Below are 15,651 nucleotides of genomic sequence, written 5' to 3' on the forward strand. Positions count from 1 at the left end.
AAGTGCATAGTTTTTTCTATAATAAACAGGGAACTGGGGTTCTGGCAAATATAAATTTTACATCTTATATTATTTGCATACCCCCAGGTGGTGGCAGTGGATTGATATGATTTACAATTGAGGGGTTAATATTAACTCACTGGAGGTACCTTTGAGGAGAAAGGTGAGTTGGCTAGAGTAGCCATGTGTATTGACCATGGTTGCATATCTAAGTCACGTGCTCACGTGTGCTGTTCGTTGTGGTGGTATATTGGGATGGATTGAGGACAGATACAACTCATTTGATGAACCTTTGCGAAGGTGAAGGGTGGGGCAGCTTGCGGGTTGTGCATTGATCCTGTAGAGGAGATATTGTCCATTTGACGGACCTCTGCGGAGGTGAAAAGTGGGAGCGCTTGCGAGCATCAGTATTAACTCTTGTCCCGTATGCAGATCACGTGCTCGCAGGGTGCCGTACGTGACACCTCCCATAACTTACCTTAGAAAGGGGCTGAGTTAATACCAGTTCCGTTCTGTGACTGGTAACGGACGCCTTCCACAGTAAAGGTAAGATCGGTTTTACTTTCATGGGCGAGTTAGCCATATGACTGATCCCAATAGCCTGTTACATGTATCTCAGACATCACTCCGTCATAGATCGTCTGTGTCAATGTTGGTTATTGTGGCCAAGAAGGGATTATGAATGCATATTTACCAAACAGTGGTATGCTATAATACACCTTATGGCCTAATTTAAGTAAAAGGTGTGTTCGGCCGCTGGAAGGTGTCTGATGGCAAAGCTTAGTAAGTATGGCCCTATATTCCTAATGAATATTCAAAATCACCAATGCATTGTCCCTTTACAGACTTGTTTTGTAGCTGAAATGTATAATCGGCATTTCTTGACCAGTTCTTTGGTAAAATGAACAGTGAGTTGGAGACGAGACAAACAAAACATGCGGATTGTTTTTAAGAAGTACACTTTATTAGAAAGGGTCATTTCATTCACTCAGTTTCACGTGAACCCCCGTTTTTGGGTCAGGATTTGTCCAGTATATGTGACTGAGCTTAGCTGTGTAGATGTCACATGTGGTTGGATTGGCAGTAAGGCACTGCAGGAAACAGGTTACCGTCAGGAGTTCTCCACATTTACTGCAATGAGGGCTAGAAGGATTACCTATTGGTAACCTTACTCCTGAAGCAAGCTATGTCCCAGAAGTCAAGGTACTGAAGGAAGGATTTACAACAACACACTGATGGCCGATTATTACAATGTCCCACTCCCTGCCACGCCCTCCATTTCCAACTTGCACAAAGTATTTCAAGTTCAGGTAAAACATCCTTTCACCGACTAGAAACAAACATGCTGCATTGTATAATGAAACAAAAGTATCTTTAGAGTGTACATACTCCCAGTCCAAAAACAAACCTTCTTAGAGAACTGGATTTAAAGTAGCTTCATTACACTTAACATCAGCTGGTTGGTTTGAGGTGCGGGTCTCCCATCTTGCCCGCTAAAGCAGCAATCCCATTCTTTCTTTTTTTGTTTTCTACAGCATGGAAAGTGGGTGGTCCCCAGAGCTGCACCCCACTATTTTCAGCTCTGGGGACTCCCCACTTCACCAGATACTAACTGGTGGTTTTAAATCTCCCTCTACAGGAAGCAAAATGGCCGCTATAATGGCAACGGTTGCGGCTTCCTACTGGATAGTCATTTCAATTCACTTTAAAAACCAGGAAGTAACACCAGTAACTTCACCAGTATCTTGGGAAACAGGGGGGCGGTGGGGGGGATATCGTGGGAGAGCGGTTCAGCCCCGAAGGACCCTCCAGTCCTGATTAAGTAAAAGGAGAGGGGGGGGGGGGTTAAAAGGCCGGACTGCTGCTTTAGAGGACAGGGAAGTCCTTAGCAATTTGCAATGTTTCTTCTTCTGGGGTTCACATTGTGCAAGGAGGGCAGATGAATGAGGCAGCAGCCACCAGCTCTCCTCGCTCCGAGTCAGCGTTTCTCTCCCAACCCTCTCGCCTGGAGACGCCAGCCAGGCGTGAGAAATAACCAGCGAGTGGCCAAGCACACGTTTACACTCGCCTTACAGGGTGTGATTCGCTGGTTATCCGCCACCACTGCTTCGCTGGGGTGTCCCAAAACCAGAGGAGAGGGTTCGCAAACCCTGCGCGGAGCGGAAGAAGCTTTACATGGCTGTAAGAGTTTAGTCAAGGAGTGGCCAACTCCTTAAGGGTCAAGGCTAAGGATATCCCTGCTTCAGCACAGGTGGCTTAATCAGTCTCTGCTTCAGCACAGGTGGCTCAATCAGTCCCTGCTTCAGCACAGCTGGCTCAATCAGTAGCTCAGTCTTTGACTGAGCCACGATTGAGCTACCTGTGCTAAAGCAGGGATATCCTGAAAACCTGACCTGTTGGTGGCCCTTCAGGACTGGAGTTGGCCGCCCCTGGTCAAGTCCTATTGCCAGTTGCTCATTTTCATGGGACAGGAGCATCCGCTTTCACTGATTCATTGCTGGGGGTTATTGGGATGCCTGTGAAAAGCTGATCCAGCTTTGAAGGGGTTAAACAACCATGGGGTGTTAGGCCGCGCTTATAGTGCCGATGACATCACCCGTCGCGGAAGTGGCATTTAAAGTTTAGGCGACGTCGCTGGCTACAAGGCCAGTGACGTCAGAAAAGGGGGAGGGCAGAGGCACGGAGAAGCTCTCTGATTGGCCGCAAGGGGAGACCATCGCCGAAAAAATCAAATATCAGTGACTACCAGATTTTTGGTAGCACTGTCGCTCCGTCGCTTTGTCGCCATCGCGTGCACTATAAGCGCCAGCAACGCATTTGTTTTGACGCGACGGTCGCGTCTCCGTCACTATGCAGCCTTATGCAGGTGGCAACCAAATAAAGCAGCGTCTTTTACCCCGTGCGACTCCTCTGGCAAGGAAGCGGTTAAAAAAAACGTGAAACTGGAAGAGCACAGCCCGCCTACGGCAGAAGAAAGACAAAACGTTTTAAATAGGATCCGACCGCCTTCTAAACAGATAAATAAACAATTTCATCAAATATACATAAAAAAAAAGGAGAAAAAACTATTTTAAAGTTTATATAAAGTTAAAAAAAAATTATTTCTTCAAATAAAAAGTGACCAGCGTTTCTTTTTTTGTTAAAAGAAAAAAATCTTGAGTATCGTAAAATCTCAAGCGAACCCTTAAAAAAAATACAAGTCGCACAGAAATCTGCTTTGGTTTGTTTGAAATAAAGTGGACTTACAGTAGGAGGATTCGGAGGCAGTATTAGACTTTCTCCGCTTCAGGAAAACACAAGAAATGTATAATGAACGGGCATGTATTTTTTTTTTTTAATGTGGAGTGAAAACATTTAACCACTTCTCTGCCAGTTACAGAGAAAAAAAACCATTCCGACTGTGCGAGTGTTGCTGGGCTTGTAGTGGAGTGAACTTACTCTCCATAGTAATACATTATCTACTCTGTAACATATCCTCTGCATCATTTATTACGCCATCGTGAACTTTACAAAATGTAATAGTCAAAATCCCATCCAGGGCAATGCTAAGGGCTGTCCAATCGACCTGGCGTTATCTAACAGCTGCGGTAATTTAACCCTCCGAGTTCCCCAGGGCATAGTACATCAGGAGTGGACAACTCCAGGCATCAAGGGCCACCAACAGGACAGGTTTTAAGGATATTCCTGCTACAGCACAGGTGGCCCAATCAGTCCCTGTTACAGAACAGGTGGCCCAATCAATGAAAATCTGCCCTGTTGGTGGCCATTGAGGACTGGAGTTGGCCACTCCGGGGACTACATCATGGGGACTTGCACTCCCGGGTCCCAATGACCATGTCATGCTCAAATAGGCTTGTTTTTTTCTGGGTTAGATCACGTCCAGCATTCCCATGGAGCACACAACCCGATCTAACCAGTAAGGAAACGGAGGAAGAGAAGGCTTCCTCCTCCGCTTCCTGCAAAATGGCCATCGCGGTCACATGACCGCAGTGTGCCGGAGGGGCGATGGCACTCGGGCACCACGACCCCTCAAGCACTCCTAGGGTTCATGTTACAGAGTTCAGGATGTATGTACTGTCTCAAATAATGCCAGAACGCTAACATGACAAAGAGCCTTAGTCTATATCCGCCAAAGCGGAATAATGGGGAATTTCGACCACTGGAAATAGAATAAGCCCCTCAGTCCTGATAACTGGAGGCTTGGGGAATATTACAATACTCTTTCCCGAGTTACTTATGAGACCCTGATGAAACCAATGTAGTCTTTATACTCCTTAGAAGATGTTGCGGTGTTGTACCCTTTACAGTGTAAGGTGGAACACCTACAATTCTGGTTCTCAATCCTCTGCTCAACGCCAGGGTAGCGCTCTGGAAGAACCAAAACAATTACCTAATACACCAACATGAATGTGTAAATCGTTGGTTATCACCAAAACATGATCTGGCTGGGGTGCTCAGAGTAGAGAGATGTGGAACACTGTTATACTGCATCATCATTTCATTCATTTGTTGTTTAACACGTGTAAATACTTTGGCGCCTACGGGGTCTACATACCAAGACAATTTTGGAGCACAACAGGTGCATTTTTATTGTGCATCAATGTATTAAGATACCTGGCTCCAGATTTTGCATCAACTTGTGTCAGCAGCAGCAGCAGACGGGGGTCAGGCTGCGCTTCTAGTGCCGGAGACGCGATGTCAGGCTACGGTCGCTGGAAAAATCAAATAGAGATGACTTCCAGAGATCGCGACCATGCATTTATGCATTTATTTTGACGCGCCGTCACTGTCGCCGTCACTATAAGCGCAGCCTTAGTTACACGATGCCCAAATTACAGTATAACAAGATGTATCCAAAATCCGCCCTGTGCGCTTAAAGCTGCAATCCATGTTGGCGTTTTTTTCCTTTTCATTCTATTACACAGGATTGAAGCAGGGGGTCTCCGGAGCTGGACCCCTTTCATTTCAGCTCTGGGGACCACCTGCTTCTTGAGATACTTACCTCTGTAGGGGGTGCCGGTAGCCGCTCCGGTGGGCTACCAGGATTTATGTAATGGCCGCTGTTCAAAGCTCCCCAATAGGAAGCCGTGACGTCAGGCAGTTCGGCTTCCTATTGGTCTACGTGAAGCGGGAGATTTAAACCCAGCAAGCTCAACTGGAGCGGCTGCCAGCACCCACTATGGAGGTAAGTATCTACGGAAGCAGGGGGTCCCCAGAGCTCAAGTGAATGGGGTTCAGCTCCGGTGACCCCCTGCTTCACACTGGGGTTAAAAAATGAAAAGGCAAATGAACAGCGCATGCGCTGCTTCTGTAACACAACTGTGAACTGAAAAATGGAGCCGTGCGTCAGAATACACTTTCCTGTTACCAAAAATGGTGCAATTCTGGTGCGAAACCCGTTATTTATGTTTTTTATTCCTGTGGTGTCGAAAGGAGGCCTGCAGCTCGTTCCAAAGCTTTTATATACGTTACCAAGTCGTACTTTTAATATATTTTCATCCAAATATCATTTGTTACGTGTATGTGCCTTTGGATAAACAGGGATAGAAAGAATCCCAACGTGTAGCACTCACACCCCGTCTGAATGATTTGTATCAAAATGAAAATACTCTATTAATCATAAATCTTAAAATAATTTTATTTTAACATTTATGATTAACAAAGTATTTAAATGTTGACACAAATCATTCAGACGGGGGGTTTGAGTGCTACACGTTGGGTTTCTTTCTCTCCCTGTTTATCCTATATAGCCTACGCATCAGCACCTCTCCCCGCCTCCTTTTAATCACAGTCATTATAAGCTGAAGCGGGGTTACCCTATAGTGCTCTGCGATGTATGTGCCTTTACCAGGGGAAAGAGGACTTCTGCTTAATTCTTTTTTTTATCTTAACAATTTGTCGATTTGACTAGTTCTTTTAAAGGAAAAATAAAATGGCTGAACAGAGATCAAGAATCCCCTTGTGCGCATTCGGGGAAAAAAGAGGCTAATACTGGATGGGAATGGACAGCTTGTTTTTCCGCTATCAGTAGCTCCAGCGATGTTCTGTGGCCCGGCTTCCAGAAAAAAAACAAAAAAAAACAGTATATATTAAAAATTAAATAATGCTGAAGTGTCCACCACAGAGGAGTCAGGTTTCCATGTAAACAATATCCGCAGTTTTGCATTATTTCATGTTCGCTTTTTCCTTGTTCTCCGGCGGAGGCTGAGAGTGTCTGGGACGGGTCACTGGTATTGCAAATAATTCTTCAGTGCCTCCGGCAAAGGTAAAGACTCAATTTGGGGCAAACGGTCTCTGCCGATAGCTATGCGAACCGATCTCCGGCACAAATCCATTAAAGGCAGCGGCTCCGCTGGAATAAAACACAAGAGAGATTTATTTTTTTACATTTCCAAAATTATAATATAAAATAACATTGCTTGTAGTCTAGCATTGCAGGCGACATAATATTATAAAACACAAAACCCCAGCAAGCTCTTTTTGGGAACTCCTGAGCCCCCACAAAGTATATATATGTATATAAGTGTCAAAAAGGAGTGCTATTGAGCGTGGCATACAGTATGTACACAACAGACGACAGAGAAGCCCAATGCTACATACAACATGACAAAAATACACAGTAAAATACTTATATATTCTCTTACAACGCTTTGGCCAAAGGGTTAAACTAAATGACCCTTTTTCAAGAGAATATATAAGTATTTTACTGTGTATTTCTGTCATGTTGGATGTAGCATTGGGCTTCTCTGTCGACATAATATTATAAATATATATACACACACACACACACACACACACACACACGTGTATATATATATATATATATATATATATATATAGATATATATATATATATATATATATACAGTGTTCGACAAACCTATACATTTGCTCGCCCCGGGCGAGTGGATTTAACCCCCGGGCGAGTAAATATTGGCCCAAGCAGCACACGTTTGGTACTAGGTGGCGAGTAGATTTTTTTGTGTGGCGAGTAGATTTTTTGGTGATTTGTCAACCATTGTATATATATATACAGTGTTCGACAAACCTATACATTTGCTCGCCCCGGGCGAGTGGATTTAACCCCCGGGCGAGTAAATATTGGCCCAAGCAGCACACGTTTGGTACTAGGTGGCGAGTAGATTTTTTTGTGTGGCGAGTAGATTTTTTGGTGATTTGTCAACCACTGTGTATATATATATATATATATATATATATATATATATATATATATATATATATATATATATATATATATATCAAAAAATAAATAGATGATACCGTTCCGTGGCTAACGAAATGCTTTTATTTGTGCGAGCTTTCGAGATACACTGATCTCTTCTTCCGGCGATGTTACAATGAATGAAGCAAGCAAAGGGTATACTTAAAAACAGTGTCTCTTGGAATGTTAGTTATTAGGCTACATGGGTATTACGCTGATAAAAAAAAAAATCTTAGCACACACACAGTGCAATGTGATTATCAATATCGAAAAGGTAATAGGAATATCTAAAAGTTCGTAGAATTCAAGGGGACGGGGTAAAGTGGGCGAGACGTTATTTAAAAGGCGAGATGAGGAGATGAAAGAGTAGTAGAACAGGGAGAAGGAGGAAGGAGGCGAAGAAGAATTAGAAGAACAAGGAGAAGGAGGCGGAGGAAGAAGGATAAGAACAAGGAGATGGAGGAGAAGAAGGAGGGGAGGAATGAGGACTATTTAATCTGGTAGTTCTCCTTCAACCGGTAACTCATGGGGTCCAAGGACACAGTGAGAAAAAGTACCAGATCAACAAAAATATAACATAAACCGAGAAGGAGAAGAAGGAGAAGTGGGAGGAGAAGGAGGAGAAGGAGGAGAAGGTTCACAAGAGGATGAACTGGTGGATGGGAAAGAAGAACGAGAAAGGGAGAGAACAGAAGACAGGTGTGAGGGAATAGGAATAAATCATCAAGGACACCACATCAAGGATAGGAAAGGATAATAAAATAAGTGTCACATTGATTTATTTTTTTAATCTCATCCCTGATTTGAATAGCAATGAAATAAAATAGGTGCAAAATGTGTTTTTTTTTGTAAACAACAATTTTGCTCAAATTGTTGCCATCCATCATGCCCACTGGTGCTCCATGTGTGCACGTTTCTTTTTCAGTGGGAGGAAAGGCAGCATAAAAAATTCTGCTTCAAAGTCAAATCTGCCCTCATGTAACTGAAAGGCATTGTGTCAAAGAAGTGTGGCAGAAAGCATTAAGGGATTTGGAATGAGCTTCTTACGGCTCTGGTGTGTGAGGTTGAACTTGCCGCAGACAGAGCCACGCAGTGTGGCTCCCACCCCACAGGAAACCATAGGTTTCCTTATAGACTATGAAAATACCAGTCACGGAGATTGTTACAGTAACATACTGTATGAAGCTCACACTTTTGCCAAAGTCTGCCCTGCTTGCTGGCCTGTGAAAAAGGGCTCATGTTTACAGCTTTTGGACAGACTAACGTCTTTGCTGCTTGGGCGACTTGTGAAGCGCTGCTGCGGGATGTATTACATTGTAACAATGCTCCCCAAATACAGGACAATTGCAGCTCTGCACTTACGGTGTCCAAGTCCCTCTAGCCCAGTGTTTTTCAACAGTAGTTCCTGGGAATCATTGGGTTCCCCGGGCATCCCTAAAGGGTTCCCTGCTATTTTCAGTATTGTACCAAATACAGAAAAATTTAAAATGCATCTGATCCCAGACGCGCTACTAGAGAGGGTTGGGGTTCCTTACAATGCATCTGATCCCAGACGCGCTATTAGAGAGGGTTGGGGTTCCTCAGAATTTCACTATATAATTATAGGGTTCCTTAAACAAAACAAGGTTTAAAATAATGGCCATGGATGGGCAAGTGCGCCAGTTCCAAATGTGAACTTCTCAGATTCGAAGTTCAATTCAGAGTCCAGCAGCTTAACAATTTGGTGTTCAGTTTGAATTCCGAGCCGAACGGTCTTTTCTTCTCGATTAAAGAAAAAAAAGAGCTGTCTAATTTTTGCAAAAAGCGCTGAAGTGGAAGTTCGACCAAATTATTAAAAAATGTATAACCACAACCAAAACGAAAAAAATACTGGCGAGCGTGGCCACCGTCCAAGGGGTACAGTGGCAGGTTTAGGATGCTGCTTCCTAAATACCAGCATGCACATTTATAACACAATACTGAGTATGACTGTTCTGCAACAGCCATCTAAGGCCTGAGCCCCTGCAGCCGCAATGAGAGCGGCTCTAGCAGGGGCTCGCGCACGCGTCAGCACGCTTGTGGGAAGCGTGTGTCTGACGGCGTTTTGAAATTTCCCCGCTTGCCGGAGCGCAGGGCCGGTCACGTGAGCGGTTCGCCCAATGGGGGCGAACCAGCTCCGTGACGTCACTGGCCCGCCCCCGACACGCCCCCTGATGGCGCGCTGTGTAAGGCGTCCGCACTGTTTGGGGCACTATGTCCCAGGCCTAAAGCAACTTAAATTGATAGCAGATAACATATACACCACTTGGTACAGGTAGTTTGGCCATTTCAATTACTACATGTAATAACGTAACCCCTTTTGAACCAAAGAAGCCAGCAAAACTCTGCAATCAGAGAATCAACAACCTAATTCTGGAACATTTTGCCCCAGGGGATATGTATGTATGTATGTATGTATGTATGTATGTATGTATGTATGTATGTATGTATGTACGTATCTTTATTTATATAGCATAGCGCCAGCAGCTGTACTCAGCGTTTTACAAGAGACAATACAGGGAATTATAATCTAAGAAATGCAACAAATACGATCAGGCAATAGAAAAGCAAATCCCTGACCTGGAGAGCTTACAATCCGAGCATGCGTTGTAAGCAATAAGATATTGGTAAATGGCCCCTTATGGGACCAGAAAATCAAAGTCTCGTGGCTGCAGGAACACTGCTCGAGGTTCATCAAAGGAGGAAACCCCATTGATTTGAATAGAAAGGTGGTTCTTTGATACATTTGGTGCTGTTTTTTTTTGCCTCAGTTTTGCAGCCAAGAGACTTAGAGAAATAGGCCCTATCCTACAGTATGTTCATGTTACACCTTCCTTGATCAGCGCCGGTTTCCCTGGCCAGGGTTCTCTTTCATCTACGTCAAGCATTTTCTAATCTTTAAACTCTGTCATTACCATGTGTTCCAGGAGTGATCTCACTAAACTCAATCAGTGCTACTTTGGATCATGAAAGCATCTGCGTACAAGACAGTGACGTCTCAGTTTTAATGAGCCAAATATCAAAGGGACTAAATATTAAAAAGGGACAAAGCAGCAGTGTCAGGGAGGAAACAAATGTGCGCTTCTGTGCAAGCAAAGGAACAGAGATATTAATTAAGTATTGCTGGCTCATGCCCTTCCTACCAGTCATTGTAATCTCTCCATCTCTCATGCTCTCTCTCCCACCTACTGCTGTACCCTCTCTCCCCAACTATCTCTCGCTCTCTCTCCCCAATTAGCTCTCGCCTTCCACGGGAAGGTCTCTCCCTCTCCTTCCATGTGAACGTCTCGCTCTCCTTTTCTGTATCTCTTGCTGCCTTCTGTAGCGTGCGACTATTTCTCAGACTTGCCCTGTGTGAGGCTTTATCACAAAGATGTAGAAAAATACGAGTTTTATTCCAATATATATATATATATATATATATACACACACATATATATATATACACACACATATATATATATATATATAAAACCCTTAGCCATTTTACATAATATACTGTATAAAATAATAATATACAGATGTAGCCGAGACTTCCTTTTTCCACTTAAGGGGAACCTGGGAAGCCCTGATATCGGCATCCACGGCAGTGGGGAATCTCTTTGTGGGGGGTCCCAATCGGACCTCCCCCCTCTTGCAGTCGCGGCTTTTACTCTCCCCAGAGCCGCAGCGTTTTGTTTTTCGTCCCGTGGCCCGTGGGAGAGTAAATCTGGCGACATTGCATTCGCTCGCTGCTTCCATCAGCAGCACAGCATTCGGAAACCCATACCATGAAAGAGATGTCTCGCCTAATGTTAATCACAGCATAGGTTACATACAGTATGGATGCTATAGGGGACCTGTATTAAAGTCTCCTACCTGCAAACATGGGGCAAAACGTTTCCAGTGATATTCTGGTAACAGGATTTTGCTCCTTTGGTACATAGAGAATATACCCCTAAGCAAGGGGTGGGCAAACTTGTGCCCCTGCTTCCCCCTGCCTCTTGTCATCTGGTGCTTGCGCCCCCCCCCCCCCCCTCTCTGTGTGGCATCAAATGACGCGTGGGTTCATGTGACGTCACGTGTCCCACAGCGTCGTTGCTATGGCAACGCGCACGTGACGCCACGCAGCGTCATTTGACGCTGCGTTGCCATGGAGACACTTCCAGATGCTGGCTGAAACAAGGTAAGTAAGTTGAGGTTCCAGAGGGTTCATCCGATCACCAGGCATTTAATTTTAATGCCTTAGGGAAGAGCGCGGGGCCTCTGCAACAGCCCACGCCCCACCAGTAAAATCTCACCCCCCCCGCTGGGGGGGGGAGGCGCCCCCCCGTTTACGAACCCCTGCTCTAAGCCATGGGTGCTCAACTCCAGTCCTCAACACCCACCAACAGGACAGGTTTTCAGGCTATCCCAGCTTCAGCACAGATAGCTCAATCAGAGGCTCAGTTGAAGGCTGAGCCTCTGATTGAGCCACCTGTGTCGAAGCAGAGACTGATTGAGCCACCTGTGCTGAAGCAAGCACTGATTGAGCCACCTGTGCCGAAGCAGCGATATCCTGAAAATCTGACCTGTTGGGGGGCTTGATTACCCCTGTTCTGAGCTACGAGATCGCAGATCCACGCGAGCTGACCGGGAAGCCCCATCAATAGGGCGTCCATGTCAGATTGCACGGATCAGCGATCTCGCAGCGTAGAGAACATACCCCTATATACAGTAACCCCCAAGGTATCTAGTGGTAAATAGAAACTGAAAAGGTCTACACTGCTAAATACAAACAGCAACATACAATCCATATTAATCTGTCTTTTCCAACCATTCTAAATAACCAAATCACAAGAGTAAAGTCTTATGCCACTGTCCTAATTCTAAAAAGTCCTTTAAAAAATGTTTTTATGACAATAATAAAAGCCTAAATATATATATAAACCAACAGTTCATGAACAGCCATCAGTGCTCACAAACATTGTGATGAAGAAGATACAGGATCACTCAGGCCCAGATTCACTAACCTTCGTTTTCTTATTTAGGGGCACAAGGATTAAGTGCCTGTTCAGGTAATCGCACCATTTCAGATGTTAATGCCCATTCACTTGACAGGTGGGATAAACCCTGGTGACACTTGATGCATGTGTCCCTTAAAGCTGCAGACGAAGCAATATCCTGCATGTGTGTGCTTTTAAATAAATCAGTTCTATACTATGAGAAATTACTTGCAGCATTTAAAAAAAATAACTCTGAATGACATTTTTGATGTATTATAACAAGCATTTTTGCGACCATTTACAAAGTCACATCCCTTTCCTCTTCTGAAACAGGCTCTGGCCCACCCCTTTTTGAGCCCTGCCCTCTCTCTAGCAGTGCACCAATTGTATCTATTCTTCTCCTCACTTTTAAAGCTTTACACTCTTCTGCCCCTCCTTACATCTCAGCCCTAATTTCTCGTTATGTACCATCCAGACCCTTGCCTTCTGCTCAAGGATGTCTTCTCTCTACCCCGTTTGTATCTAAAGCCCTCTCCCGCCTTAAACCTTTCTCACTATCTGCCCCACACCTCTGGAATGCCCTTCCCCTCAATACCCAACTAGCCCCCTCTCTATCCACCTTAAGACTCACCTTAAGACACACCTGCTTAACGAAGCATATGAGTAGCACCGTGGCTCACACTATATAACCTGATACATAAAGCTTGGCCCCCTGCAGACACACTTACCAGAACTCCCTCCTACTGTCTCTGTACGTTCTCCCTACCTACCAATTAGAGTGTAAGCTCCTCGGAGCAGGGACTCCTCTTCCTTAATGTTACTTTTATGTCTGAAGCACTTATTCCCATGATCTGTTATCTATATTATCTGTTATTTATTTGATTACCACATGTATTACTGTGAAGCGCTATTTACATTAATGCGCTGTATAAATAAAGACATACAATACAATCTAGTGACACCTGGTCCAGGGCCGCCAACAGAAATCATGGGGACCAGGACAAATGAAAGGAGCAGCCCCCCCCGCCCCCCGAACCCATAGCGCGCCTACCGCGAAAAAATATCTTTTAGCGCACAACTTTTACTTAACTGTTCTCTTATTGTGATACAGAAAAACATTACAATGCAACCTGTTTATTTTATATTTTCAACATAAGACAGGTGACTGCCTGCCTGGGTGGGTGAGTGACTGGGTGAGTGAGTGACTGGGTGAGTGAGTGACTGGGTGAGTGAGTGACTGGGTGAGTGAGTGACTGGGTGAGTGAGTGACTGGGTGAGTGAGTGACTGGGGTGAGTGAGTGACTGGGTGAGTGAGTGACTGGGTGAGTGAGTGACTGGGTGGGTGAGTGACTGTGTGGGTGAGTGAGTAACTGGGTGAGTAAGTAACTGGGTGGGTGAGTGACTGGGTGGGTGAGTGACTGGGTGGGTGAGTGACTGGGTGGGTGAGTGACTGGGTGAGTGATTGGGTGACTGAATGAGTGGGTGACTGGGTGCGTGGGTGGGAGAGTGGGCGCAAGAGTGGGTGGGTGGGAGAGTGAGCGGGTGGGAGAGTGAGCGGGTGGGAGAGTGAGCGGGTGGGAGAGTGAGTGGGTGGGAGAGTGAGTGGTGGGGAGAGTGAGTGAGTGTCTGGGTGACTGGGTGTGACAGTGACTGGGTGGTGAGTGACAGTGACTGGGTGGTGAGTGACAGTGACTGCTGGCTTGGTGCGCGGGAAGTGAGCTCTGGGGGCGCGAGGCTGGCAGGCGGCTACAGCACCCCGCGGCAGCTGCATGGGGCAGGAGGCGCACGCGTGGGATGCAGGGTTGGCGCTTCCCCGCCCTCCGTCCCATGTTGGGAGCGGGGGGGTGGGGATCGAGGAAGCGAGGGGGGGAGCGGGCCGGGCCAGGCCCACAGGCAGGACACCCTGCGGGACCCCGGCTCTGCGCATGCGCAATCGCCGGCATTTTTTTTAAACTTTTTTTTTATAAATATAACGGCCAGGGCCGCGCAGGGGGCCCGGCCGCGACACACGGGGCCCGGGACGCATGTACTTTTTGTCCCCCCCTGTTGGCGGCCCTGACCTGGTCACATGATCTTCAACACAGAACTTTGCATCTTTGATCCTCTTCTGCAGCACTAACAGATATTTAGTGAACCCCCGAGCCGAATCTTCACCGATCGATCACAGGAGAACGGATCGATCGGTGACTTGGCTAATTACATTTCATTGGGTGGATTGTATTGATGCACATATTAAAGGGAATTTTTATTTTTAAACGGCAGCTTTGACTGCTGCCTTAAGGCAAGGGTTCCCAACTCCAGTGCTCAAGGCTCTCCAACGAGTCTGATTTTAAGGAAAATCCCAGCTTTAAAAACTGAGCCACTGATTGAGCCACCTTTGCTGAAGCAGGGATATCCTGAAGACCTTACATGTTGCGGAGTCTTGAGGACATGGAGTTGAGAAACCCTGTGATGTGATGTTAACCTAAGGTCGTAAACGGCCAATCATTATAATGCAGTTTTCACTAAAGTAACGAAAACGTGGCATCAACCTGGTTCTACTTCCGAAAATAGCATGGCGTTCTTTTAAATGGCCATTATTATAAACGATATGCATATTAGCGCATTGCCGCGTAAACGATATGCATCCTGTATCCATTATGCTTCGGAAAGGTTAATACCGGAAAATAACGACTCGGTATTAAAGATGCAACAAAAGCTGGAATTAATCCCATCAGAGAAAGGGAGTAAGGGAGAGGAGGAGGAGAGAGAGAGGACTAATTTAGGAGGGTGCCCTTTAATATATATACCTACAAACAGATTAACCAGGGGTCCTCAACTCCAGTCCTCAAGACAACACAACAGGTCAGGGTTTAAGGATAGCACTGCTTCAGCACAGGTTGCTCAATCAGTGACTCAGTCAGACTAACACCTGAACTGAAGCAGGGATATCCTGAAAACCTGATCTGTTGAGGGGGAAGGGGGGGAATGGGGGGAAGGGGGAGGGAAGGGGGAGGGAGGGGGAAGGGGGAGGGGGGAGGGAGGAGGAAGGGGTGGGGAGGGAGGGGGAGGGAGGGGGAGGGAGCGGGGAGGGAGGGGGAGGGAGTGGGAGGGAGGGGGAGGGAGTGGGGAGGGAGGGGGAGGGAGTGGGGAGGGAGGGGGAGGGAGGGGGAAGGGGGAGGGGGAAGGAGGGAGGGGGAGGGGGAGGGAGGGGGGAGGGGAAGGAGGGAGGGGGAAGGGGGGGGAGGGGAAGGGGGAAGGGGGGGAGGGAAGGGGGAGGGGGAGGGGGAAGGGAGAAGGAGGAGGGAGGGGAAGGGAGGGGGAAGGGGGGAGGGGGAAGGGGGGGAGGGGAAGAAGGGGGAGAGAGGGGGAAGGGGGAGGGAGGGGGGAGAGAGGGGGAAGGGGGAGGGAGGGGGAAGGGAGGGGGAAGGGGGAGGGAGGGGGAAGGGAGGGGGAAGGGGGAGGGAG

The 15,651-nt window shown here is 46.5% G+C and overlaps 1 protein-coding gene across 2 annotated transcripts in view; it reads right to left on the reverse strand.

Moving 5' to 3' along the window:
* Nucleotides 1-942: 942 nt before the first annotated feature.
* LOC142465609 (SPRY domain-containing SOCS box protein 4-like) overlaps nt 943-15,651 on the reverse strand; it is a 159,030-nt gene continuing 144,321 nt past the window's right edge. For both annotated transcript variants that reach the window (XM_075569699.1, XM_075569698.1), the window contains exon 3: nt 943-6,352. In XM_075569699.1, coding sequence (XP_075425814.1) covers nt 6,225-6,352 — 128 coding nt within the window. In that variant the 3' untranslated portion in view covers nt 943-6,224. The remainder of the gene's footprint in view (nt 6,353-15,651) is intronic.

This window comes from Ascaphus truei, chromosome 14 (genome assembly GCF_040206685.1).
Source record: "Ascaphus truei isolate aAscTru1 chromosome 14, aAscTru1.hap1, whole genome shotgun sequence".
NCBI classification, from domain to species: Eukaryota; Metazoa; Chordata; class Amphibia; order Anura; family Ascaphidae; genus Ascaphus; species Ascaphus truei.